Genomic DNA, 27954 nt, shown 5'->3' with positions numbered 1-27954 from the left:
GGCTTTCTTAAGAAACTGGTAGATCTGATTATGCTTAAAGAAAAAAGGAAGTACTTTACTGACAAGTTAAAAAGTTGAACATTTCAAAAATTTTTTAATTCATCAGGGATTTTGTTCAAAAAGTACTACCACTCTGTATTAATGTAAGAGTTGGAAGTTGGGATTACACTTTATTGCATCTTTTTTATCCCCAAAATTTTATTAGTAATATTATAATCTTGGCAATTATATAAGCAAGCAACAGAGTATACCTTATTACATCTTAATGTAATGTGTCAGTATTTCTTTATTTACAATCATGTTGGTTTATGGTTTGAAAAGATAGGTTAATAAAAAATGAGTTTAGTGTAAGACAGGCAAGAAACTGGTTGACAGAGTAATTTTCCATTGCTCGATGGCACTATCACTAGCCATTTTCAAGTCCTTTATAGAATTACTTCCTATGAAGAGTTTGAGTGACAGTTCTCTTAAAGCAGTGCACTGAACTTTTTGGAAGGGCATGGAGGTGGGCTGGGCTGGGAAAAGGGAAGGTGAAGAGGATGCGTAATTAGAGAGGGGAGACCCAAGAAATTCTTACCTTTAAAATTTGCTTATTCGTTTGTTTGGTTTCTGGATTACATATCGTAAGAATATAGAGTTCTAACGTCCTTATTTTCCGTGTTTTGACCAGTACCAAATACTTTGTGGCAGGATTTTAATGATAGTGCTACAGCTCTACTGCAGTGAATAATGATAGGTCTCTGTGTGCTAGCTGCAAACCCACTGATCCAGAGCCTGTGGCCCTAGCAAAGGTAAGCAAGCATATCCCAGATTGCAGTGTGAGATAGTTGAAGATTGATCTGCTTTGGCAGCTGTTTAAATTTCTCTCATCTGTTTTTAATGAGCATGCCCAATTGCATGAATCTGACCATGACTTTAGACTGCATTCTCTTTTAGATGTGTAATTTTGAAAAAGAGAAGATTAAGTTTTAAGTTAGTGGATATATGTTTTTAGGCCTGTGTCTAGATTCTTTGAGTGGTTTTTAAGAATGTCCCCTCAAAGTAATCACTCTAGTTTCTAATGGAACCTGCACTATATTAAATATTGGAGGCTGAATTTATCACAAGACTAAACGCTTAATAAATTACTGTGCATAACTGACTGTTCAACATGCTTTGTCGATTGGCTTGAAATTACAGTATACTATGTCTTCTTCTTTACTATAGAGCTTTCTTTTAAAGTTTGAGCAGTTGATATGTTTTAGTTAAGTCTTTTTTTTTAGTGGCAGAAGATAAAGAGACTCAAAGTACTTCAAGTAATGGGAAATTTGTTGTAAGAATGCGAATCATCAAAGATGTTATTTATTGCAAGTGACAAAAGCATACCCATTTGCTCCATTCGTTATGTCATTAAAAGTTGATTCAATTCCTCCTGAAGACTGGCATTATTCTGGGTTTTAGAAATAGAGCATTGACCAAAATAGATATCCTACCTTCATGAAGTTAGCGGTCTTAGGAAGACAGGTAATGAACAGGTTTGCATGATCTCAGAAGACCTTGTAGGGCCTAATAGAGTTCAGGAATTAAGTATAATGCCATTATACTTACTGTAATTCTAGCTCCATTTAGGAGTTTTGAGCTAAGCAGTGATGTGTGATCTGTCTTTTGAAAAGATTATGTGGTTACTGTGTGGCTGTTAGACTCTGGAGAAGAGAGGAGTAGAAATAAAAGGTCTGCTGAGGCTCTGCAGTGACCTGGTAGAGGGAGGTAGCAGAGGGGTCTGATATAGTTTGAAGGACTAGCTGGCAGGATTTGCTGTTGGATTGGATTCAGGAAGTTGAATTCAGGGAGGTTGGAGACAGGAATTAAGGATCATGCAGTGCCTAGGTTTTATGTACCTGTGGTGTTAAAATTTCTTGGAGGCAGTTTGGGGAAAAAAGGTTGAAAAAGGTTCAGCTGAGGGATCAATAATGGGAGGAAATAGTTGAAAAACACCAAGATCCCATTTCAAAGAGGTGAAGGACTGAGTGCTGAGAGGTCAGGACGCAGAGAGGGACCCCGGGAAGAGGAAAGAGAAGTGACCAGTGAGATTACGAGGGGAACCAGGAGAATCTAGGGTGCTGAGGTATATGAAGGAAACATGTTTTTAAAAAGGACATAGACAGGATCAGATGCTCCAGAAGTTTGAGTAATATCACAACAGAGATCTACCCTTGGGTCAGCAAAGTGTAGAGGTTGAGGTTGTTGATGATTTTGACAGAGCAGTTGCGCTGTAATGGTGGAAGTGAAAGTTGCATTAGAGTGGATAAAAGAGGAAGTGAAGACAGTAAATACTGACTTTCAAAAGAAGGGGAAGAGAAATGGGGTTATGATACCTGAAGATAGATATGATGTGAGGGGCAGTTTTGTTTTTTTTTTTTAAAGGTGAAAGCTTTTAAATGTGTTTACATATTAATGAAATGACCCAGTTGAGATATAATTGATGTAGGAGAAAATCAATTAATTAAAGCCATCTTTATTTAAGGAGAGTATAGGTATGTAGTCAGGGGCTTAATCCACTCTGGTCATCTGTATTTCTCTCTGTTTCTTTCTGGGTTTTGTTTTTATTTTCTCCTACTGTATTTCCTAAGGCTAACTCTGTGGCTGCGGGCAGTCGTAGACTTACCTTTTCCCAGGGTCATGATAAAAGAGAAAAGAATTTTTCCTGCCTACTGTAGTTAGAAAAATTTCAGGAAGTAACTGGCTTTAGGTCATGTGGCCATAACCTAGAACTGTCAGTGTGACCTCCAGAATGATGCCGTCTGATTACTTCCTTCTCCAACCCTCTCTCCCTGGTGATTATGAGTCTTGTCTCAGAAGACAGCAGAGAGAAAAGGGGTACTTACTTGACAAACCAGCTGTAACAGATTGATGAGCAAGAAAAGCTAGACTTTGACAAGAGTAGATTGAAGAAAAGCTTAAAAGGTTATTCTGGATCCAGATGTAGGTGAGTGGAGTCTGGCAGCATGGGTCACAAGATACAAAATGTAGTTACTCCTTCAGAAAATCTGATACGTTCTTGACATTTTCAGTTGAAAACTTTTGGATTACAAATGGATTTTTCTCACAGACCTCTTTTCTTCCCACTCTGGATTTTATGGTAAGAGCATGTTATTTCCCAAATGTAAATGCTTTATTAAATCCCATTTTGGTATTTTAATTAAATGAGCTAATGTAACTCTCAGCACTGGACACGATCAGTAAAGTTTGCTCCACCTCTACCCTTTCCAAACTTTTTCTGGCTGTTACAGATTTTCACTACCGCACAGCAGTTTTTTCATTGATGAGGTGAAGCCCTGACTGCGTTCACCTAGGAGTGCCAGAAATGTCTGTACTGTGCGGGAGGAAACATAGGTGTTTTTAAAAGCATCATTGGAGGATCAGAGAAGTGAATTTGAGGTGGCAAAAAGCAGGTGCTGTCCATTCCGCGCTAGTTTGGAAATCTCGAGAAAGTGATGCCCTTCAGATACTTGTCAGTGTAAGGAATAATATGATTCTTGGCACATGAGACACACTCCCTAAAGGCAAATAGTATTCATCACACTTAAATAATACTAAAAATACCGCCTGCTGTTTGCAACTCCTGTAAAGAACTTAAGCATATGGAATACTTTTCCCATGCTGTGTCTTCATCATGTCCTAGAGTTCTTGTCAGTTGTGTTACTCATCAATTTTTGCCAAGTGAGGTCTACTCATCAATTTTTGCCAAGAACAGACATAACATTAGAGAATCAATGACTATAAAGTTTACAAAGTCATCCTTAGTGAGTTGTCTGGAAAGATATGCTTTTGTGAAACTACAAAGAGTCACTAAATTATTAGTAGTTAATGGGTAATTTCCTGCTGTTATCAATTCTAGGAAAAGCAATACTTGTATGAGTTTAGGCTACTAGAAGAAGTGGAAGTTTTATTTAGTTCGCAGTGCTATTTTCATTTTCTGTATTTTCTAATGAAAAACTTGGACAGTATTTTTTCAAAAAATTGTCATTGTGGTTGTCTTTCACTTATCTTTATACTAATAGGAAGCAAGGAGCAGAATTCTCTGAAGTAGCAAATTTGTGTAATATTTTTACTAGTAACTTTGTGTAGATTGAAGATGTGTATAAGCTACAAAATAGATAATGTATTGTCTTCAGGAATGTAAGAATTCATTTGTTGTGCAAGTAAATTGACTAGGCAGGATTTAGAGGTCACTTCTAGGGTTTTGGTTTGTCAACAATTCCATTGAAGTAAATTATCATTACTTACTAGATAATAAAGTATTCTGTTTATTGGAATAAGAGGGCAATTCATAATTTAAGAAGAATTCTGAGTTTACTTATTTGGTAATAACTTGTTCATTTGTCTCCAACACTGTTTCACCAGAGTAAGCGTAATTACTTTTTTCCCCAGTGACACATCTGGGGGCGGGCCTGAAAAAAGAATTAAACCAGGAAAACACTTTTGGATCTTGGAAATAAGTCAATTGCAAGAGAACAAGGAAATATAAATGGGAATTATTGAGTAGCCAATTAGAAAAGTTAAAAAAAAGAAAGTTTATTTCAATTCCAGCTGTGCTTTTATAGTAGAGCAATAGTAAATCTCATTTTAAAAGTGTCAAAGATATTTTTGCAGTAGTTTATTATTTTTTTTTCTAAATAGCATAAATTATTGGCAAGCTTTCCAATATTATGAAGATAGGATCTTAATCTTTTCAACCTGGTACTAAGTGAATGTTGAAGCCCAACCTGGTACTAAGTGAATGTTGAACAATTAGCTTTTTTAAAAATTCTGAGTCTTTATAATCACTGAGGTCTCTCACCTTTTGGATACCAATATCTTGAGAAACTCTAAGGTACAGCTATCCTTTCCTAGACAGACAGTATTCTAAAGAAAGTGTGGCACTTGACTGCCTGGATTCAAGTCTTTATATAGATTTTTTCTCCTTGGGCAAGTATATTAATCTTTTCTGTCTTTAACTTTCCCCATCTGTGAAATGTAGGTGGTATTAGTACCCTCTGTAGAAGACTCTGTTAAGGATTAAATGACTTAATCAGTATATACAGCTTAGAACAATACTAGACAGCTAATAAGGACCTAGTATTTGCTTTAACCATTATTAGTGTTAAAAGATTACCATACTTTCTTGAAGAAAACCACAGACTACAAAGTAATGAAGAAGTTAGCAGTTATTAGAATTCTATGCCTATATAATTGAAAAAGATTATTAATACAGTTTTTAATTTCTTAATTGAAAGCAACTTCAAATTTAGTGAAAATCTTCAGGACCAAAACACTGCCCAGAGGCCCTCATTCCAACTTTGCTTTTGGTCCTAATGATGAGTATGCAAGTATACCCCGTTGTCCTCACTTTGTAGTCTTCTTTAATCTGGAACAATTCCACAGTATTTCCTGGCCTTGCATGTCTTTGGCCAGTAATTGTTAACAGTGTCGTTTTGTAGACTGTATCTAGATTAGGATTTGTTTGATGTTTTCTGTGATTAGATCCGCGTTAGGCATTTTGGGCTGGACCGTCACAGGAATAATTCTTCTCATTAGATCCTTCTGAGTGACACATGGTGTTAGTTTGTGTTATGCAGTTTTACCTTTGATCACTTGATTAAGATAATGTCTATTCTGATTCTGTAACCATAAAGCTGCGTTTTTCCCCTTTGTAGTTAGTATTATTTTGTGAAGAGAAACTTGGAGACTTCGTAACATCACATCCCTCATCACTTTTCACCCGCTGATTTTAGCATCCATGACTGTTTTTGCCTGAATTAATTGTTACTCTGATGGTTGCCAAATTGTGGTTTTTAGAATTCCGTCATTCCTTCTACTTATTAGTTGCATTCTACTATAAGGAAAAATTAAACAGAGTATATTAACAGCTTGTCCTGTGAAGATGGTGGGAGATAAATGGCATATCTTGAAAATAGAAGTGGGAGAAATAGTGAATCTCAAAATCTTATGACTGGTCTGAGATTGATCATCTGCATTTATTCATTTATATCAGCATGGCTCCTGGATTTCTACTTTGTTCAGTGAGTTTGTTGCTCTTGTTATTTTGATGCTTTAATTGTCCCGGATATGACTGTTATAAACCATTCAAGCTGACTTTTCTATTCTTTTCTTTTATATGTGTGTCTTCATAGTTTTTTGAGCCTTCCTTATATTCTGGCACAAAAAGGTGCTCTAGACTTATTTTGTTATTTCTTAGCTGTACCCCTGGAAACAACCATTACTCCAAGGAGTTCTGGTTACTTCTAGTTGAGGTAGTATTTAGAAACCAAGATTTGCACACTAGGTCTTCTCATTGCTATTGAGGTATTATTCCCAGGCCCTCTCAGTAGAGAGAGGTAAGAGACACATCCCCCTATATTTACTTCTCTCTATATATTAAAAGTCAAGAGTTCTCACTGATACCTGATACTAGTTCACATTGATAGCAGTCTAACACTACTGGAATAATTCTAGCTGGTTTATTTAGTTGACTTCTTGCCCTGTTTATCTCTCAGTTGTGTCTGACTTTTTGTGACCCCATGGACTATACAGTCCATGGAATTCTCCAGGCCAGAATACTAGAGTGGGTAGCCTTTCCCTTTTCCAGCAGATCTTCCCAAGCCAGGAATAGAACCAGGGTATCCTACATTGCAGGCAGATTCTTTACCAACTGAGCTATCTCTTTTCATCAGTCATGAAAAACCTAGTTCTTTTATCATCAATATATTTTCTAATTAGCTCAATCCCCCTGTACATATTCAGTCTCTTGACACCATTGAGCTGTTATCTCACTCAGGAGCTTGCCTTGTATGGGCCTAGTATTCCCATGTCCTCATTATGCAGACTCTGACCACCACTAGTCTATCTTCCCATCCTCATATGGAACTCAGCAACTGTTGGGAAATTTGAGAGTTTAAAAAAAGACCTTGGAGAGAAGTTGAGTGAGCACTGTACAGTGACATTGTGTTAAGGAGTCCATCTTTATGAATTTATTACTGAAGCACATTATTTTCTTTATGAATTTATTTTTATTACTAAAGCACATTATTCACATTTTTCCTTTATCACATAACTCTAGCCGTTGAAAAAGTCCCCTGTAAATGGGGGTGCCATTTAGTATTTTAATGTTTTAATCATTGTGTCAGTAGCACTGAAAAAAACAAGTAAACTTTTCCTAAAAGTTGTTTTGGTGTTAGTAATGTATATAGTAGATGAAGCCTAAATTGGAAAATGGCTATATACCAAATGCAGCTAATATAATTTGTGAACTGTTTCAGATGCTAGATGTACTAGAAAGAGTCATATCAAACAAATTTTCTGAGTAACATTATCTTGAAAATGCTTTTACCATTGGAATTGGTGGATTTTTCTATTCTGGAAGAAATGAGGATTAACACCTTTCTCATGTAATGTCTCTTCTTGCCCAGAGATGTGTGACGTGAAACTGTGAAAGCTCAATTTTTATCTGGCCTTTGATTTGATAAGTCTTTAGAAATAAAAGTATTTATTAACTGGACTTTGTGTTCATAATTTGTTGAACTCCTTAAAGTCAATATATTTTCTTACATTAAGCTTTACATCAGTCTTAGTAATCATTTCTTGACTCTGACGTTTTATCTAGCGCCCGCTAGTAATTACTGTGCACTTAGTAAATATTTGTTGAATAAAAAAATCCCAAGTCACCTGTGCAGGTAATCTTTTGAAGAAACTTGCAAATTCCAAGAGAAAAAAAAAATTTGAGCGTTTTGAACTCTTAGCAGGAAAAAAAGCAAACATTTGTAAAGCTGTAATTTTAGAATTGTTTTTGTTAAACGTATTTGAAAAGTATCATCCTCTCTTTTATATGAAGTTTAACCATACTTTTGAAAAGTTTATGACTTTATCTAGAAATGCCTCTCTAAGAGTGAATGCAAAGGTCACATTTTCCTGGCAGCTTTGGTTAATAAATCATTTTATTATTCACTCCCTTATCCAGCAAGTATTAATTGAGTTCCTAAGAAACATTTGCCTTTCCACATTTGTTTAGTGTGTGTTATATTTTTGGCATTGTATAACGTGTTGTGAATATAGAAATGAATGAGAGATATTGTGTGCCCTTAAATAACTTGTTTTCATTTGATGTGAATTGCTCTTTATAGTCTCAGTTTGGGGTTTAAAGAAAAAGGTCAAGGGCTGAGTGTAAAATGGAAGATACATAACTAGAAATTCATCCACTCAGTCCCTAAGGTGATGTCCTCAATGATGCCATAATGAGATATTTAGGAAAACTTGATTAAACAGTTAGTTCCTTTATAGCCATTGAGTCCACTGATTTTATTGACTGATATATAAAGTAAGTAGATTCCTTGAACTTATTATAAGTAATAGTATTTATTATACTATGATAATAATTTACATTTGTGGAGAACTTCTACCATTCCTAAGAGTTATTTCCTCATATGTTTTGTTAATCTTCAGAACAGTCATACAATTTTGAGATTCAGTGTTGTCTCCAGTTTCTGTTTTTAGATATGCCTTTGTTATCTTCCATTATCTTCATGAAAATAGATGTTGATGGCATACTCTGTTTAAATGATAAGAATGCAGTTGACAACAGGAAAAGTATTAAAGTCTTCGGTTAGTGTCCACGGTACCACTGTTGGGAAGAGGACTGTGCCCTTGTAATTTCTGAACTCTGAACATTGAGACGTTTACCAGTATTTATCTAGGGTGCCTAAAAATTACATGTAATTCTTGCATGATGAAAGGTAAGGAGCTCCTGGAAAGAAAGTGTGTAGTTATTTCTCTTTGATACAGCTACTGATATTTAGGCTTCCCAAGCTCAGGGTGTGGCTCTTAGGTGTCCAAATATAGCATAGTGCAGGAATTTAGTCCATGTTACAGAGACATGCCCCGCTGACCACCATGTATCCGAGGCACTCACATGCTGGCTCTGTTCTAAAGATAAGCTTCTCTTGATGGTGCTGAGCAGCTGATCGGCTGAAGTCTCACTCTGAGCTCTGGATACCACAGAGTCTATAAACTGCCTGAGTTAAGATGGAGTGTGGAAGGCTTTAAACTTTTTCATTTTTTTTAATTTTAAAAAGTTATTTTTTTATGTTTATATTACATTTAGTTAAAGTTGCTTTTCACCAAAGTCTTGCTATGTTGAACCTTCAGTCAGTTGCATTTTCCCATGATAAGTTATGACTGTCACTGTAAGAACTTCTGAGTCTTTTGTAACTGGAAATTCTTAGTTGAAGTAGACTTTGGAAAAGTTGTGAATACTGCTTGCACCTATATTTTAGAAATTAGCACTTCACATAAATATGGCAATAATTGAGATATTTTTCAAATGACAGATTGTTTTTAGGTTGTGAATCTGAGTAGCTTCAAAATATAGAACTTCTTTCACTAACCATTTCATATAGCCAGCTTTAAGGATAGTTACTTTCGTTAACAATATTTTTACTTTCTCCTTCCTGACCCTCCTACCATACCTTTTGATACTTATAAAGAAGTTTTCATACTTTATTAGAAAGTAGTAAGTGTGTAGTAATGGTAAAGTATTTAGCTGTACAGTACTGTATTAAGATATTAGGAATTGATTTTTCTAAAATACGTAGTTTGCCAAAAGAAACTGTTATGCCAGTTGCTTTCTTAATATTAAGAACGTTAGATATGGTACCATAAATTTAGAATGTAGCACTTTTTAAAAAGTAGTAAGAGAGATATTAAGAAATGAAATGCAGAGTAAATGTAAATGATGTATTATATGTATTATATACATGGTGTAGATATAAATATTTTATATCCAAGGTGTGACACAGCTGATTGTCAATTTGGCTGTATTTTGAAATATTCTCATTAATGCAGAGGCGAGGAGGATGAGGAGTGTAATGGTGAAGAGCTGGGGCTTTGAAATCAACAGATCCTGTTTTGAATCCTATCTCCACTGCTTACTTGGTGTGTGGATTTAGACAAGTTACTCATACTCTCTGAGCCTCAGCTTCCTGATCTGTAAACCAAGATTATAATATTATCCCTAAAACCTACTTCATAGGATTTCATGAGATAGTTCACGTAAAGCATTTAGCCCAGTTGCTGGAACTTGCCAAGTGCTTATAAAATGTTAGGTGCTGCTGTATTAACATGTCTCTACATGCACACTAATGCTTTGTAATTAGTACCCCCCCCCCCCAGAATTTAGGTGATTTCACAAATCATATTTGAAGGCTTTTAGGACGGCTTGTACTTATATTAAATATAACAGATGAAAACCTATATGGTGGTACTTCACAAAGCTATTTTGTATTTTTAGGCCTGTAACTTAATACGTATTAAGTATATGGCTAAGTGCACTGGGTGCGTTAGTTTTATAAGATTGCATTTTATAGATGATGTGAGCAAGTAAATACATGTGTTTTAATCTTCTGAAGTTTCTCTTTCACAGTTTTTGTTTCTATCACATTTGCTTGAGGCAGGAATGGACTGGAAGCACACAAATTCTTACCTCATCCTAATGTCAAATACATGGCTATAAACTGGCACCTTCTAACTTCCATCATGTTATAAGTTCCTATGATCTTTCGGAGTCAGGGATTCTCCAGTGTTACTTTGAAATCTGTTGTTGTGAAAACAGTATCATATGTCTTTCATACAACTATGGGTTATCAAGTGGACACAGTTAAAAACAAAACAGGTTCTTTTAAGGAAGAAAAAAGTCAGTTATTTATTCAGCTAATACTTAAATGGCAACTTTATGCTGAGCTGCTGGAAACTTACAGTATGGTAGGAACATAAGATGTAATTAAGCAAATAGTTACAAAATAAGGCAGCACATATGATACGCCATTTGGTAGGAATAGTAAGTACTATAGAAATTCAGGGGAGGGAGACATCGCTTTCAGTTGGTGTTTCTTCTGCGTATAACCTCATTTGTTCAATTGAGGATGTACCTATGCATGGCTCACGCATCATTTTTGGAAGCCTGCTTTTGCTGAATGGGCACAGGAATGTTCCTTTCTTTACTCTGCTGCTGGGTGTTTCTAGCCTTTCCTATCTCTTCATTCTCCTCATTACTACAGCTCCTGCTGCGGTCTCAAAGCTTTCTCCACTTAAGCACAGTTATAATTTTTCTCTTTAAAGTGCTGGTCCAAAATAATTGTCTGGAGGTAGGATTGACAATAGCAGTTAGGATAAGGGGAAGAAAGGGAAGCTGTTTTGCTACAGAACCAGGAATCTCATCCCTTATTAGAGAAATAGCTCTTTAGCTAGCAGCAAAGGAAGAAAATGGAACGGAGAATCCTCATCTTGCCTGTGTTCCTGTGGAAAATCCATAAATGTGCACCCCCCACACCCTCTTATCTCCTGGAAATTTGCTTCTAGTCACCATCCTGTCCACATTCTCCCCTGCCTCACACTACTTCCTTTGGTCCAGAGCCCTGCTGCAGTTCTGAATCTCCTGAAATCTCTTTGAAATCTTACCCTTCAGGCTGGTAGAGCCCCCTTTTCAAGTCCTAGAAGCCTGTGCCATGATGAAGAACTGGCACAGCTCCATGGGGCTGTATTGTGTTACTGTTGCCGGGCCTTCAGTAGGCCATGGTGCTTACTTGACGTCTCTAGTGGAATCCTGAGTCCATTAACACAATTACCCGTGGCAGATTGCCCATATGTAATGTTTAACTCTTGAGTTACTATTAATGCTGTATGTCCGGAAGCTTTGTTTCTAAGAGAAAATGTGTTTTGAGTTTTTAAGTTAAATAGTGAGCACTTCTTTTAAATCAGGAGCCACCTATATTGGCAGTGAACTTGGGGTCAGAAGATTAGAGTTCAAATTCTAGCTCTGTGACTACATTGCAGTTACATGGCTTCTCTTGGCCAAGGTTCTCTGTATAGACTGTGGAGAAACAACTGTCTCACAGATGTGGTTGGGAGATGTTAAATATAGTGTATATTAATATGTAAAATCCTAATCAAAGGAGTGTGGCATTATGGTGTTAATAATCACTGTGTTAGGCAGAACAAGTTCCTGCCCTTGAGGAACTCATCAGCCAGAGGGTAACACAAGCACGGACAATTTCATTAGAGCACGTGTATAAATCCTATGGCAGATATATGTACATGTGGTCAGGGGCGTGAGGAAGAGCAACTGTAATCCAGAAATGGATAGACAGGGAAAACTTCATGGAGGAATGAGTTCCCGATCTGGGTCTCGAAGGCTCGGGAAGAGCAGCCTGACAAAGAAGGAAGAAGACAGGCACGCCATTCCAGGTTGGAGGGATGACGTGTGGGAATGTGACGGATTTAGAAAGCTACATATGTGGTTGCAAATGTGGAGCATAAACTATCTACTTGAAGTGCCTAATTTGATTATGAGGGCCATTTACCTAATTCTAAAGAGGTAACGTTACTGTACAGTGGTAAACAATTCTAGACATGGACTTGTTCTGAAACCTGGTTTGAGCATTTAGTAATCTGTTTTAGCTAATTAAGAACTTCACCTTCATAAACTAACAGGTTCAGTATGATGATGAAAGTACCTACTTCAGAGAGTTGTTGCAGTGGTTTTTGGAAATAAGCTTTGCAAATCTTCCAGTGTTTAATAAACTCTCAATACGTGTTAGGAACAGTTTTGTTGCTGTCCCGAAAGTTCTTGGAGTTACTTTTCCCCCTCTCATTATTCTATAATCTACTGTTCTAGGTTAACAGTTTCGCAGTATTTTAAACATCATCTTTTGTTCATTTGAAATCAAAAACAAAGAATTTGAATGAATTTTAAAGATGGTCTGGCTCAGTTTCATTATTTTTTGTGCTGAGAAATTGAATCGCTGGGACTGGAATCAGGTCTGTTTTAATTCCAGAGTTCTTTCTGTTGATATTGGAATAAATTGTCCCAGATCACTGAAAGACAACAACCTGTAGCACTGGTCGCAGTTTCTAACAGAAACAATAGAATTTAACAGTGTAGAAACTGACATTTCCATAGCTTTGCAGATAGATTTTTTTTTAAAAAAATCTATGTTTTTAAAGAAATACATTATCCTTCTCTGTCTGCCCTCTGGTGGAAATGCTGTTTAGCAACAGCGCATATGAAAGAGGCAGTGAGATTTGGATAATAAAGAACTGGATAATTTTTTAAAATTTACTTTTTAAAAATTGAAGTATAGTTGATTTCCAGATAATTCTTAATAACTCTTTTGCGAACAAAAATTTCTTACACAGAAAAGTTCCTCTTTCTGTTTGAATCTCATTTCTAAAATGTGAAAATAGATTTTCATAACAGTTGTCAATTACAAACACATTCTGCTTCATTTATTCAAGAGAATCCAGTAGGTAATTTGTCGAGTACCTTTTGTGTACCAAGTGCTAGGGATAGAAGAGTGAGCAAGAAACTTATGCTTTAGAGGCATAAACAGATGTTGAAACAATGATCATAGAAACAGATAATCATACATGCTATGTTAAATGCTATGCCTAAAAGTACAGTGTGATATATGACCATATAGCAGTGTGTGAGAAGGTTCCCCAAGGAATTAAAGTTTTAACTGCAGTATGAAGGCTCAATAAAGTAAATAGATAAAGGTGAGTCAGAGGGGTGGAGAGAAGGAAAGAGGAAACACCATGTGTGCAAAGACCCCGAGGAAGGGCATAGTATTCTCTGCCCCAAGAATCGAAAGACAGTTACTGCATTTGGAGCAGAGAAAGCTAATATACAGTACAGGTCCTGGTCCTGAGAAGGTACTTACCAGGCATTCCCAAAGAAACCAAATAGCACAAGAAAAAGAAGACGATGAAATGAACTCCCTTCCCCACACACCAAAGCAAACTGTGTGCTCTGTGTTAGAATTTTGTAGTTTTACAGATTCATTGTAAAGAAAATTACTTTAGCACCAGTGCAATTCTCTACTTATTAGATGGGATAATACTAGAATTTGGGTACTTTAAACATGTCGTCTTCTTCATTTGATTTTTCTTCTTTTCTGTCTTGCTTCATTGATAATTGAGAGAATATTTTGATGCAGTGGAGTGTTTTTGCTTTTGCTTAGGCTTTTGCTGTTGATCAGATGAACAGCCATGGACTTGACAGCATCTCCTCCTGTTGTCTTGGCTGGAGTTTTCGTGTGGGTGTGTGAGGCGCAGCTGTGCTGGGGTTTCTTGGCAGAGCCTCCGACCAGGCAGTTCTCGGTGCAGTTCGTCTTGAATAGGAAGACACTTTAAAATAAAAAGCTACTTTGCATGTATTAAATTCGGTAGAAAGCACTCAGGGCCTGAACCTTTGGCTGATATTTATTCTAAATTATTTGGCTAAATGGATACATCAGCCTCAGGCACATGCCCAGTCTTAACGGCAGGAACACAAGGAGAGATCACCCAGAGGAATCGGGTGGAGAGGGAGGTGGGAGGGGGGATCGGGATGGGGGATCGGGATGGGGAATACGTGTAAATCTATTGCTGATTCATGTCAATGTATGACAAAACCCACTGAAAAAATAAATAAATTAAAAAAAAATTGTCAAAGCTCTGTCTCAGTATAAAATTATCAAATGTATTTTATCTAAAAGTTAATTTTTGTTAATGTTTCTGATTTATTTAAACTTTTCTTCTAAAGAACACTTAATGAAAAAGGCAGATTGTGAACATCCAGCTTTGCTTGCAAAAGTAAATTCATACTCAGGAAGATCTCATCTCAGGTTTATCACAGATGGATTCCCAGATCTGCTTTTATTGCTTACTTGTTTTCTTCCTTCTCCTTCGGCCTTTTCTGTGATCTGTAAGCATTTTGTTTTCCCACATCTTCAAATTATATATGAAGACGAATATGGAGCTCTTCTTTTTTCCAGTACATTCACATCCTTTCCTTTGGATAAACTTGTCTTTGTTCTTTTTGAAGTAGAAATGTCTTTAGCTGCTTCCAGTATTTAACTGCTTGTGTGTATCTCTACTGTTATTTAATATTATTCCTCTCACAGTAGCATTGAATCAGGTCCTGAGGTCAGTTGGCCTGGGTTGAGATCCAGTTCTGCTACTGACTGTCTTGGTCCCATTAACTTCTCAGTCTCTCCTCTCCAAAATGGAGATGTACATGTTAGTGCCTCGTAAGTTTTTGTTTGTTTCTTTCTTTTTAAGGCTTAAAGGGAAAAATGCATATAAAGGGCTTAATTCAAAGTAAGTGTCTAGGAGAAGAGATGTTAGCTGTCCTTTTCTTCATGATTTGGAGCCAGTCTCCTAGAATCCAGTAATAGCTATCTTCAGCTCTTTTGGGTGATCTCATTCAGTCTAAAGACCATCTGTATGCTCATGACTCCTAATTTATGTCTCTATTCCTAACCTCACTTTTCCTTAAGCTCAAGAGTTGTATATCTGACTGCTCTTGTCTATCTGCGCTTAAATATCTGATACATACTTCAAATGTTTAGACATGTTATAATGTCTAAAAATAGAACTTTCGATCTCCATCACCTGCCCCTACTCGCCTCCCAAGTCTAGTCCTCCTCACTCTTTCTATCTTAATTAGTGGAAGCACTCTCTGTGCTGCTTTAGGCTTGCTTCTGCCTACCAGCTTCCGACCATTTCATCAGAACATCTGAAAGCATTTTCCCCAGAATATGTCTGAATCTGGCCACGTGTCACTATATCCTCCACTAGAACCTTGGTCCAAGACAATAATTCCTTTTGCTTGGATAAGGACTGGTCTTATTTTCCTTTGTTTTCCATCTTGTCTCCCACAATTCATTCTCCACAGTGGAGAGTGCTATTTTAAAAGCATAGATTATTTACTTCTCCTTCTTCTTATTGAAAGATATCCAGAATTCTTGAAAATCTTTTTTGACCTGGCCCTTCTGACTACTTTCTGTCCCTCATACACAGCTGGTTCATTCTGTAAGGTTTTTACACCAGCTTTTAAGTCTTTTTGGACTGTTTTTTTCTGCAAGATCATCACAGTGTTGGCTTCTTGCAATTTTGGGGTCTTAAGTCAGGTAACAGCTCCTCAGAGAAACTTACCCTGACATCTTTCGTTTCTTTTGTAATAGCTGATCATTATCTGAAACTCTGCCTCTTTTCTTCCTCCTTTTATTAATTGCCCCTCCCCACTCCCAAAAGAATTTGTTTTATGAAGGCAAGGCATTTATCCATCTTCTTTACTGCTATATTCCCACTGCCTAGAATGGAATCTGATACTGAGAAGGTTTATAATGTTATGTGGATGGATGGTTAAATGAAAGGAGGAATGAATAAATATATATCTGGTAAGTTTTTTTATAGCCAGGGAAATAGTAGATTATTTCATCCTGTTCAAATTTGCATAGATGCTTATTTTAGAATTAAACATGCTAATGTTTTGTTCTCTCTTCCTTTAAGTGTCCTCTCGATTCTAGATTGTAAGCCCTTAAGGGTAGGAGGTATGTCTCCATTGCTTTGAGCTTCTCATACAATGCCAAACATTATTTTAGTACTTACTAGTGATTGAATTGAAAATTCAATCTAACATCGTTATTTCCTCTGAAGTTACAGTAGTGTTATATATGTATGTATATACATTTATATAATTTTTATAAATTCTGAAAGCACATGTGTTTAAAATATTCTTCTGCTTTTTACCTTTTGTAGTTCATAATTGGACCCTTGAGGACACACTTCAATGGTTGATAGAATTTGTTGAACTTCCCCAATATGAGAAGAATTTTAGAGACAACAATGTCAAAGGAACAACGCTTCCCAGGTGGGTCTTTATTATCCATGTGTTTTGTTTTTTTTTTCTACTTGTGGAGAATACAGGTTACTTTTCAATTAAGTTACTTCTGTGGCTAAGGACTCGAAGAAAATATAAATATATCCATTCTTTGATACTTGTGTGAATTTGTAAGTTTTAATCAGTTTTTCTTGCTTGAATAATCAGGTCTTTAAAAAAAATTATTTCTAGGGAAACTAATTTTGAGAATTAGAAGATGGGTCAACTATATCTTTTTTAGATAACATCAAAGGACCAACCCCTGACCCTGTGGTAAAAGTTAACAAAACTTACTCATTTGATATGAGAAAACCTATTTGAATAGATTAATATACAGATACCTCTTAATTGTTCTTTTAATAACAGCAATAACCACTTGATATTAGTGACAATGTTAAATCTTAAAAAAAGTTTAATAAATAAAAGGTAAATGATAGTAATTATTTTTGAATGTATATTACACAGAGATGCTTTGTATTATCTCATTTAAGCTTCAGGTTAAAATTAAGTGTGTACTATTATTCCCATTTTATAGATTGAAGAAACCAAGTCAGAAAGAAGTTAAATACTTTGCCCCAGGTAGTGTTTGAACCTGGATAGACCTGATATCAAAGTATAAGATGCTAGTTTATCCCTTAGATGTCTGGAATTAATTGTCACTACTTTTCTAAATTATATTTAAAAATTCCATTAGTTAACCTAGTAATCACTGAAGATTTAAATGTTAAAATTTGTAGAAATTTCGCTGAAATTTGACCCTTACAAGATTGCTCGTGTTCCATTCAAACTTAGATGGTTTCTGTATCAAAAAAGACTTTAATAATGTCTATTATTATATGCATATTTCTAATCAATTTGCCTGCATATATCTTATTTAAGTACACAGCTTTTTTTGCTTAGAAGTTTGTATTTTGGATCAAGTTGAAAGTTTTCATATCTCCTTAAATGTATTCTGAGGATCAGTATTTCTGATTTTACTGTGCACATACTATAATGATGAAATTAATGCGGTTAAGAGTCAAATCAGTAAGTGCATGTTAAGTATTTCTTATGTTCATGGTGCAACTAGATGCTGGAAAGAAGAAAAGAATTAAAATTGAGTTCTTGCTTTTAAATAAGACAAGTTTCTAAGTTAAAACAGGATAGTAGAACATTAAGGTGGGATTAGGGTTTTTTAAGTTGTTTATGTTAACCCTGTGACTTATACAACTTTTCTTATGTTGTCCTTTGGAAAATTTCTTTATATAATAACAATGTGAAATAAACAGGCTGCTCAGTATTTTGACTGTAAATGTTATGGCCACTTTTTTCTTTTAGTGAAATAAATGTTTTCAGTTATTTAGTCACTAAGTCATGTCAAACTCTTTTGTGACCCCATGGCCTGTAACCTACCAGGCTCCTCTGCCCATGGGCTTTCCCAGGTAAGAATACTGGAGTGGGTTGCCATTTCCTCCTCCAGGGGACCTTCCAGATCCAGGGATCAAACCTGCATCTCCTGCATTGCAGGCAGATTCTTTATCACTGAACCACCCGGGAAGCCTGAAGGTTATCAGAGATAACCTCAAATTCTGGTAGAATTGTTGAGATAACATCATACTTAATCAAGAAAAGTTTTTCAAAATAGTGAACATGTTACTACAGAAGAAAACTTATGAATGTAGAAGTTCAACTTTTAGGTCAGCCTGCTGGTGCCTTTTTAAATGGAGGGTAAAGAAAAACTGGCATAGTCTTCATCAAGCCCCTTTTATATGGTGATAGAAATTAGATGAGTCCATTCAAAGGGGCAGTAGCAATTACTTACCTAAGTCACAAAGCTTTTTGTAGTGTAACTATAGGTATAAGAGCTATTTGTAAGAATGTATAAGAAAATGTATTACACATTCCAGATGTACACATACCTACAGTAATTCATTATTTTGTTTCCTTTCTGTGACTTTACATCTGTAGTAGGTAGGTAAAACTATGTTAGTTTTCATGTCATGGTTATCTTAAGCCTTTTACTGTATTTTCTATATTCTGTAATTCTGTTACCAGAGCTTATACTAAGGCTCTCTTCACCTGACACATGCCTCCTCATTCCTTTCAGACCTGTGTGAACTTCCCTGACATCCTCACCCACTCAGGTAGAATCCCTTCCACCTCTGGACTCATATTGAACTTTGCATAAAATTCTGTTTTATAGTTTCGTTTTTACTACATCTCATTGTCTCTCTTAAATTTTGTATACTGTTAGTATTGCTACTCATTCTTGCACCCATCCATGCATTCATTCATCTATTACATAAACATTTATCAAGCATCTACTTTTGCCAAGCACCATGCTAGGTTTGGGGATAAAGAGAGAAGACACAGTTTGCCTTCAGGCACTTTAATAAGTGTCATATTAAAGATGTGACAAGGGCTTACACACAGAAGGTTACCCACATAGACGATGAATGCAGGCATTTTCTGTAGGGAAAGTTAGAGTTCTTTACTCTCTAAAGTTTTGTGGAAACCTCATAGGAGTTCTGTAACCTGAAATCTTCCTAAAAAAAGGTTCAGAGTTCAGTCATTGGAATCATAGATAATTGGGATTGAATCCCTACCTTACTTCTTACTAATTATGTCATCTTGGGCAAGTTACAACTGCCTTAGTTTCCTCATTTATAAAATGGCAATTTTACATATGTTATAGAATTTTTTGAGTTTGAAAAGTTCTTGGCACAGTACTCAGCACATAATACATGCTTATTTTTTTAATTGTCATTGTTATTAACAGTTTTATTATTATTATTACACTTTGTGTCATAAATGTATCCCACTTGGTTGATAAGAAATCTTAACTACTGGCCTACTTGGATTGGAAGTCCAAAGCAGAGCAGTTTTATTTCCTTATTTCACCTGAGCCTTTTGGCACCCTGCAGACTTTCTTCATTGCTAGTGAAATGATTCTATACTTCTTATTACAAATATTCCTCAATTTATTCCCCCAACCAGTGATGACTTTTTACTTTTCATTTATGACTTCAGTAACTTTAATTTTTAAATAGTTTAAATATTAGAATGTAAAGGTACAGGTTTTTAAAATGATATTTATAAGGAAAATGAATATGATCTAAATTGAGAATGATTAAATCTGCTGTGTTAATAAGTAAGTTGCTTACAATTTTCTTGTTGTTTATGATATGATGGTAAAATGCCAGAGGTAATTTAATAATTATAAAATATTTTTAATTTGATAAATTTCTGAATCACATTAATTTATAGCATAAAGAAACCTTAGAAAACAAAAACATCAATATAGCAATGAAATTATTGACATACAGAAGTATTTGCATTGCTAAGCTTGCACTGAAAAGGTTTTTGTTGCATATAATAAAGTATTGAATTGCACTTGGGTGAACTCTTAAAGTACTCATCATTAATATATGTAAGTATTAAGTATGTTGCTGAAATATTTAAATGTACATCCTAGTAATATTTTTAATATATATGTATTTTTTAAATGAACAGGATAGCAGTGCATGAATTTTCATTTATGATCTCTCAGTTGAAAATCAGCGACCGGAGTCACAGACAAAAACTTCAGCTCAAGGCGCTGGATGTGGTTTTGTTCGGACCTCTAACGCGTTAGTATTCTCTCACACAAAGTATGATGAAAAAGAATAATCAGATCATCTGTTGTTATTTAAAGAAGGAAAAAGTAAGAAAGGTAGTAGACCAGAAGAATCCTCTGTTAGGTATAAAAGAGTATAATGCTGTCTTAAAAGATTTATAGGATGAGATTTTTCTGTCATTGAAATACCATGTGTGGTATTTTCAAAGCTGGTTACTGATGCAGAAAGTTGTAAAACTGTATGTAAGTTGATTAAATTTCTAGATTTAAAACTCTATAGCAGTTTTAATGTTTGTTATTATAGTTCGATATTCACTAGAGTCCTTTTTAAAAAAGGTGCATTCTAACTATCTTGATGACATGAAATAATAAATCCTAACTGGACTTTATTAATTACCAGGAAAAGGATTTTTAAGATACAGATCAAAAACAGTGGCCCTAGAGGCCTGCTTGAAACTGTATAAAGTAACAGACTATTCTGGCAGAAGCCCAAGGTGGAGAATATTATTTGATTGTTCTCCTCAAGAACATTGAAGAAATTGGCTTTGTCATATTTGTAAGGAAAATAAACCTTCTTCTTCTTTACCTTGACAGGAATACTTTCTTCCCAGAAGGGAAGTTTAATTTGTTTACGTCATTTACTTCCAGATTTCAGAAAGCTTTGGGGGAAAATTGTTTGAAGAGTACGCATTTTAGAGGAATTTTATTTTTCAAAACGGAATAACTAAATTAATTCTAGAAAAATGGCTTTCAGAAATTATAAATGAAGAAACTAATGTTTATTTTCCCTCAGTTTTTGCAGTTAAGAGGCTTATAGATTTCTGTGATACTGTGTTGGGGGTGCCCCTGCTTTAAAAAGGGTTACCGGAGAGGTTGGATGCATCCCATGAGTTTACTGGTGGTTCTTTTTTGGCTCAGGCTAAAAGAGCAGCTGGTGAAACAGCTGGAACCCCCCTTTGTGAGAGCTGGTGGAAGTACACTGTTGGTGGGAATTGCAAACTCTAGGAAATAGAACACTGTTGAAATGCCGAGCATTCCATGGAGCTGATACCCTTTCTAACCTTTTACTTGTCCTGAGTTTTCAACTGACTCTATTGGGGATTGTCTTCTGTGAGATTCACTCTAGTTTTTTCATGTGAATTATTGGTTAAAATAGGAATTAAGCTATAGCGTTTGTCTCTGTATACAGATTGATTGGGGATATTTTTATTTTATTGATCCAAGAACAAACTACTCTGTAAGCCAAACAGTATTATCATTTAAAGAAACCAAACTAGTCTCAAAGAATGTTGAAAACAAATGTATTAATAAACAAACCAGTTTAGAAGTTAATGATGCATTACCTTTTTAATGTGTTTGTCTTAGAATTATTACTTGAGTGAATGAACCTTATGGTTGGAACACCCACATTAAGATTATTAAAAAAAAAACAACTAGCAGTGTCAAGTGAATGTAGATACATTTTAAAGGAGTTTTCACTGAAATCCTTACCAGTTCATGATATTTATTGTATAGTTTGAGACTTGTTCATCTTTTTATTATTTCTGGTGATTATAGTTCAGCTTGAATAAGTCTCATATTTGAACTAGAGCCCGAGCTGAACCTCTCAGCCTGAGGCAGAATAAAAATAAATCCTTTTGAGACTTTAGCCTTCTGCCAAAGATTGAAGAGAGAATCTCTTTCACTGTAGGTGAGGGTATCTGCTCTGAAAATATGTAGTTCTGAGGGTCTCTGGCATAGAGCATGCTGTTTATCACACTATGTAAACATACACAAACCCTAGACTTGTAAGCATGAGAACTTTTCATTTCTGTGGAGCTCTTCATCTTGTCAAACATGGAAAATATCTCTTTGCTGCCAGAGGTATGGGCAGCTAGGCAGTTTTTCACTGAAAACCTATAATCTCTTTGCAAGAAATAATACATCATGTTTTATTAATTATCCTGCATCCCTCAATTGAGCCCCTGCATTCAGAGATAAACTAGGAAATTATTTGACTAGCGGTTTCTGTGTTTTGTATTACTGAAGACAATAGGCCCTGGCTCCTTACTCCTTACTTTAGAAACAAGTAAGTGTGGGGGTTGCTTCTTTCCCTGGCACCTGTTTCCCATGAGTCACCCAGATCTCTCTGGCAAAAAGCCACCTAAAACATGGCTTGTCATGATCATTTGTCCAATGGTTTCTCAACCTTGCCACTATTTGCATTCTGGGCTGTGTAATTCCCAGATAATTCTTTGTTATCACCAGAGTGGGAGCAGGAAAGAGATTATCTTGTACATTATTGGGTGTTTAGCAGCATCCCTGGCCTCTACCTACTAGATACCAGTAGCAAATAGCCCTACTTCCACTTCCCGAATTGTGACAAGCAAAAGTTGTCAAATGTCTGCTGGAGGGAAATGTCACTCTCAGTTGAGAGTCACTAATTAATCCTAACTAGTTACGTGGCTGCATGCTTGGGAAGAATGTTTTCTGGTGAATGATTAGGGTTTCAGTTTTTGTATTAAAGCATGGCCGCTACCTAACTTGTCTGAAGGAGGGGAGTTGGGCTGGTGACGGTGATACTCGTTATGACCCTTTTCACCCCATGGAGGACCATTCCCTGTGTGATTGGAGATACTCTGCTTTTTCAGAATGCCCCAGGATTTGTCACTAACCTTCTGTACCAGCAGGGCATGCATGGTGCATCCATGTGGGGTTACCTCTGCCCCCCGTTACTGTTGTTGTTGAGCTGCTCGGTCATTTCCAGCTCTTTTGTGACCCCACGGACTATAGCCCACCAGGCTCCTCTGTCCATGGGATTTCCCAGGCAAGAATACTGGAGTGGGTTGCCATTTCCTCCTCCAGGGGACCTTCCTGACCCAGGGAACGAAACTGCGTCTCCTGCGCTGCAAGCAGATTCTTTACCACCAAGCCACGGGGGAAGCCCCTGTCTCCTGTAGGTCTAGTATATCAGATAGTGATCGTAAACTCGTTGATTATTTGAAGAAAGAATTTGTAAAAGGCTGGGGCTTATATATGGGAGGGACATCTTCATATTTTGTTTTGTTTTTAGATATCTACTACTTTGTAAATTAACTAGCCATGTGTACTGAGACTTTGTGATACTCAAAGATTAATTTGCCATCTGTAATTCTCTTTATAGGACCTCCTCATAACTGGATGAAAGATTTTATCCTTACAGTTTCTATAGTAATTGGTGTTGGAGGATGTTGGTTTGCTTATACACAGAATAAGACATCAAAAGAGCATGTTGCAAAAATGATGAAAGACTTAGAGAGTCTACAAACTGCAGAGCAAAGTCTAATGGACTTACAAGAGAGGTGAGTAGGTAAAAAAGGCTAAAATCTTGTTTATGTGGGACCATACAGTTTGTGAATATGTAATATGGGCATGTGCTTATGCATTTGTATTTAGATTGATACATACATCAGGAATTGTGTGTATACTTCATTTCACATTTTTAGAAAGATCATAATTACGAATTTATCAAAAAGGTATGCATTAGGGAATAAATGAGTAGAAGACAAGTGGAAATCAAGTGTAGGTAGAATTACCTACATTTGTAGTGTAGGTACATGTGTAGTTAAATTACCTACATGTGTAGTTAAATTTTATTTTAAACATGTCTTAAATAATTAACAATTTTTTAAAAGTCTTTTTCCTGAAGAGTGTTTCCATGCTATTTCTGTATTTTTAGCCCAAGATAAACCAAATAGCTGTCTAGTAGGTAACCTGATGTTTTTGTTGTCCAAATTTAAGATTAATAGAAATTGCTTTGAATTCTGATTAAAACATGTATATTATTGCTTGATACGTATTCATTCTTCACTAAAATAATGAAATTTTGGGAACTTTTGTGAGGAATTTTCATGTTTATTCTGTAAGGCTTGAAAAGGCACAGGAAGAAAACAGAAATGTTGCCGTAGAAAAGCAAAATCTGGAGCGCAAAATGATGGATGAAATCAATTATGCAAAGGAAGAAGCTTGTCGACTGAGAGAGCTGAGGGAGGGAGCTGAGTGCGAACTGAGTAGACGTCAGTATGCAGAGCAGGAATTGGAACAGGTATTTACGTTTTAAAGAAGTGTTTGTGAGGAAATTTGTATTGCTACTCTGAAGAATGTTTTTGATTTTGTTCAGTCTCCTACATTTTGTTCCATCATATACTCTTCCTTGGTTAGTAACAGGGTCACCTGTCCATATTGTTAGCATTGGGCAGAGTTCATACAGCAAAAAACAAAGAACCAACTAAAAGATAAAGTTAGCATCATGTTCACTCACTCATGAAGTCTAGCCCATGCATGTTGTCTTGAGTAAACCTAAGATGTTTATTTAACATCTGTAGTATGTCTCAGTTTCTGACTATGACCTCTGGAGAAGGAAATGGCAGCCCACTCCAGTATTCTTGCCTGGGAAATCTCATGGACAGAGGAGCCTGGCAGGCTACAGTCTGTGGGATATTAGTATATGTAATGTTAAACTTCTCTGCTCAATATTAATAATCTCCATTAACATCCATTTGAATCCTGTTAAATGGTTTTAGAACATTCTGTGGTACAGATTTTGGAGTTGTCCAAAAGATGTCCTTTCCAATATCTGCTTCTGCTGTGCCTTTACTCAGGATGGAATTCAGACATTGCACTATCCTTCAGAGAAGGTGGGTAGGTCGCAGGAGAATGTATTCAGAGGTAGATGTATTAGTTTTCTAATTCTGCTATAAAAAATTACCACAGACTTCGTGGCTTAAAACAACACGTCATTATTATCTTAGGGTTCTTGCAGTCAGAGTCTAAAATAGGTCTACAAGGCTGCATTCCTTCTGGAGGCTCTGGGGAGGATCTGTTTCCTTGCCTTGTCCAACTTGTAGAGGCTGCCTGCATTTCTTGGCTCATGGCCCCTTCCTTCATCTTCAAAGCCTGTCACTCCAACCTCTGCTTCCATAATCTCATCTTCTTCTTCTGACTTTGACCCTTTCTTTACTGATAAAGAACCTGAGGAACAAAATGAAGACAAGAAAGTGTGTTCAAGTTTAGAGAGTGACTTGTAAGACAGGGCCAAGAACTTAGGTATTCTGCCTCCCACTTTGCTTTATGCATGTTGCCTTCTCAGTCAAGTGCTAAATATGAAATAAAAATTAAGTAATGAATGAGTTTCGGTTTAAACTTAAACTCATCAGAAAATATCCAGTGTATGTTACTAGTTCCTTCAGGATTGTCATTTTTGGTAGGACTTGTCTGACTGAATGCAGCTATCTCTTTTGTTAAGCGTTAACTGTTCTTTGTCTCATACCCTAGACATTGTCTTTTGAGTCTTTTCCCTGTCAGGAGTTTGTTCTCTAAAATGACTCCTCAACTTATTTTGTAGTCTGGTCCTGTTTACCGGACAGAACCTTCTTTATACAGAATGTCGTAAAGAAGCAAGGAATTCACAAAAAAGGCCTAGCCAAAATTAGCCTGTGTTTGAGAATTAATTGTATGTTCTTTACTTCTGTGACAACTCCATACCTGTTCTCAACGAGAATTCAAGTCTCGGTTTGTTCCCAGTACTAAACTAAAAAGCTTGTTAACTGTTTTTCTGATCTTTGCAGATAAGAAAGGACAAATCAGAAAGCAGTAGAGGGAAATCTTCTATAGAGACATAAACTGATAGCATGTTGTAATGGAGACTGCCTCTCAGTGAGAGGAAAATACACCATGTAAAGAAGGACCTCTAAATCACAAGTATTCTAGTCTGGGATTTGGAGCCTAGAGGCCTTGCACTGCATGGCAGACCCTAAGATTACCAGGATATTACAACCCAGCACAAACTTAATAATCCTAATGAGATCCTCAGTCAGTAATTTAAAGGAGAGAATTGGGTATTTAAAAAGAACTCTGTCCAATATGATTATAGTAATAAGAAACACAATTTTATGAGTGTTTACTGTGTGCCAAAACTTTATGCTGTGTACATCATTGCAAATGGTTTGCTCATAAATTTTAATCCTCACTGTACATAGATACATTCTCATCTACAGACGAGATGTGTATGTAGAGAGGTTAAATAACTTGCCATAGGTAACACAGCTATTATGTGGCAAAGGCAAGATTACGTGTGTCTTATTCCAAAGTCCATGTTTTCCCATACTGCTATTAAAAGCTTTGTTTATAGAAGTAAGTTTAACTGGGAAATTAATTTACATATTATGTCACATAATCCATAATTCCACATAGTTTAAAGCTTTATTGTATCTTATGTGATGGGTAATCAACTCCTCAAAATTAGAAGGCAGAAAAACTGGTACATATTTTGTTAATTTCCATTAAACAAGAGCTTTTGTATGAATAATAGTACCACTTTATATTTTGTGTGGTTTAAATACATAAATTATTTTGTTTTTAAAGTCTCAAGAAACTTAAAATCAGGACAAGTCATAGTACCCCTATACACAAAACAATAAGCCTCAGAAAGGAAAGAACTGGTTGAAGCTCACAGAGGTATAAATCATGAAGTCAGGTCCAGAAGCCAAGTTTTCAGATACTTAAGTTGTTTGTGTGTGTGTGTGTGTGTGAGAGATACTATGTTTTTAGTTATTACTTTTTTTATTCCTAAGACACAAAAATTATGTAATTGTTGTATTTTGAAACAATTCATCCTTTGTAAAAGCTATTAATTATTCAATTTCCACTGCATCTATTTCCCTCTTTATTGAGCTCTTTGGGGGAAATACATCTTACTGAGAAAAGCATGAGTGAATTTGTTCAGATTATATGTAAACTCACCTGACAGTGAAAACTGACAGAAATTTTAACTTTAGAAGAAGACGGGCGTGTGACCTACACTTTGCAGTGTTGCATAGAACTCTGTGTCACAGGACCTGAGCTCAGCTTCTTTCTTGAGAGATTAGCAGGGACGCCGCAGGGCTCTGCCAATGTCTTATTAAGCGCAGTATTGTCCCAAGCATACTGCATAACTAATCGCGTCAGGCAAGTGTTGCTTACTCTTTGTCTTAAGTAAGTAAGTAAGTGTTGTTTTACCTTCCCTGTTAATGTCTATATTTTGAATTATTTACTTCCTGTCTGATGGTTTTAGAGTTTTAGGAAGTTTTTAGAAAACTTGAAAAAGTTTTAAAAAATATTTTTCTACACTTTTTTTTTTTTTCCTTGTAGTATCTGACAGCTGTTCTCTTTATCAGAAATTTGTGTCTAGTATTCTAGTTTACTCTGGCACATAAGGTTTATTTAAATAAATTAGATGTGATCAGATCAGACATTCCTTTGCACGTTAGTTTAGGAATGAAGTTTTAGTTAACTTTGGAAAAACTAATTTGCAGTTTTGGTGCTCCCAAAGCACAGTGCTCCATAGTTCACTCATCACTTTGAAGGTTTTGAATATGTGTGCATAATTTCATAAATTCTATCATGTATCTTTACACATCCTTAGCTTGAGCTCTTGCTAGTTTTTAAATGAATCATTCCTAGAATGGGTTGTCTCTTCCTCTGTTTCATTTTCTTAGACTGTCCTTAAGAGTTTTCTTGTTAGCACTTAATACCACCTCACAAACTCACACATTAAGCATTTTAGGTTTCTGTTTGTTGTCTGGCTCCCCTAAAAGTTGGCTAGAAGAAAAACTTAGACATTCTGACACTGAAGCTCTTCATAGTTTCCCTT

At 36.0% G+C, this 27954-nt stretch overlaps 1 protein-coding gene across 2 annotated transcripts in view; it reads left to right on the top strand.

The window, feature by feature from the left end:
* STIM2 (stromal interaction molecule 2) overlaps positions 1 to 27954 on the top strand; it is a 166578-nt gene that overhangs the window by 119538 nt on the left and 19086 nt on the right. For both annotated transcript variants that reach the window (XM_043438289.1, XM_043438288.1), the window contains exons 4-7: positions 16591 to 16702; positions 20204 to 20319; positions 23449 to 23626; positions 24192 to 24369. In XM_043438289.1, the coding sequence (XP_043294224.1) occupies positions 16591 to 16702; positions 20204 to 20319; positions 23449 to 23626; positions 24192 to 24369 (584 nt within the window). The remainder of the gene's footprint in view (positions 1 to 16590; positions 16703 to 20203; positions 20320 to 23448; positions 23627 to 24191; positions 24370 to 27954) is intronic.

Source organism: Cervus canadensis, chromosome 19 (assembly GCF_019320065.1).
Source record: "Cervus canadensis isolate Bull #8, Minnesota chromosome 19, ASM1932006v1, whole genome shotgun sequence".
Classification (NCBI taxonomy): domain Eukaryota; kingdom Metazoa; phylum Chordata; class Mammalia; order Artiodactyla; family Cervidae; genus Cervus; species Cervus canadensis.
This window is presented reverse-complemented; position numbering and strand designations above follow the sequence as displayed.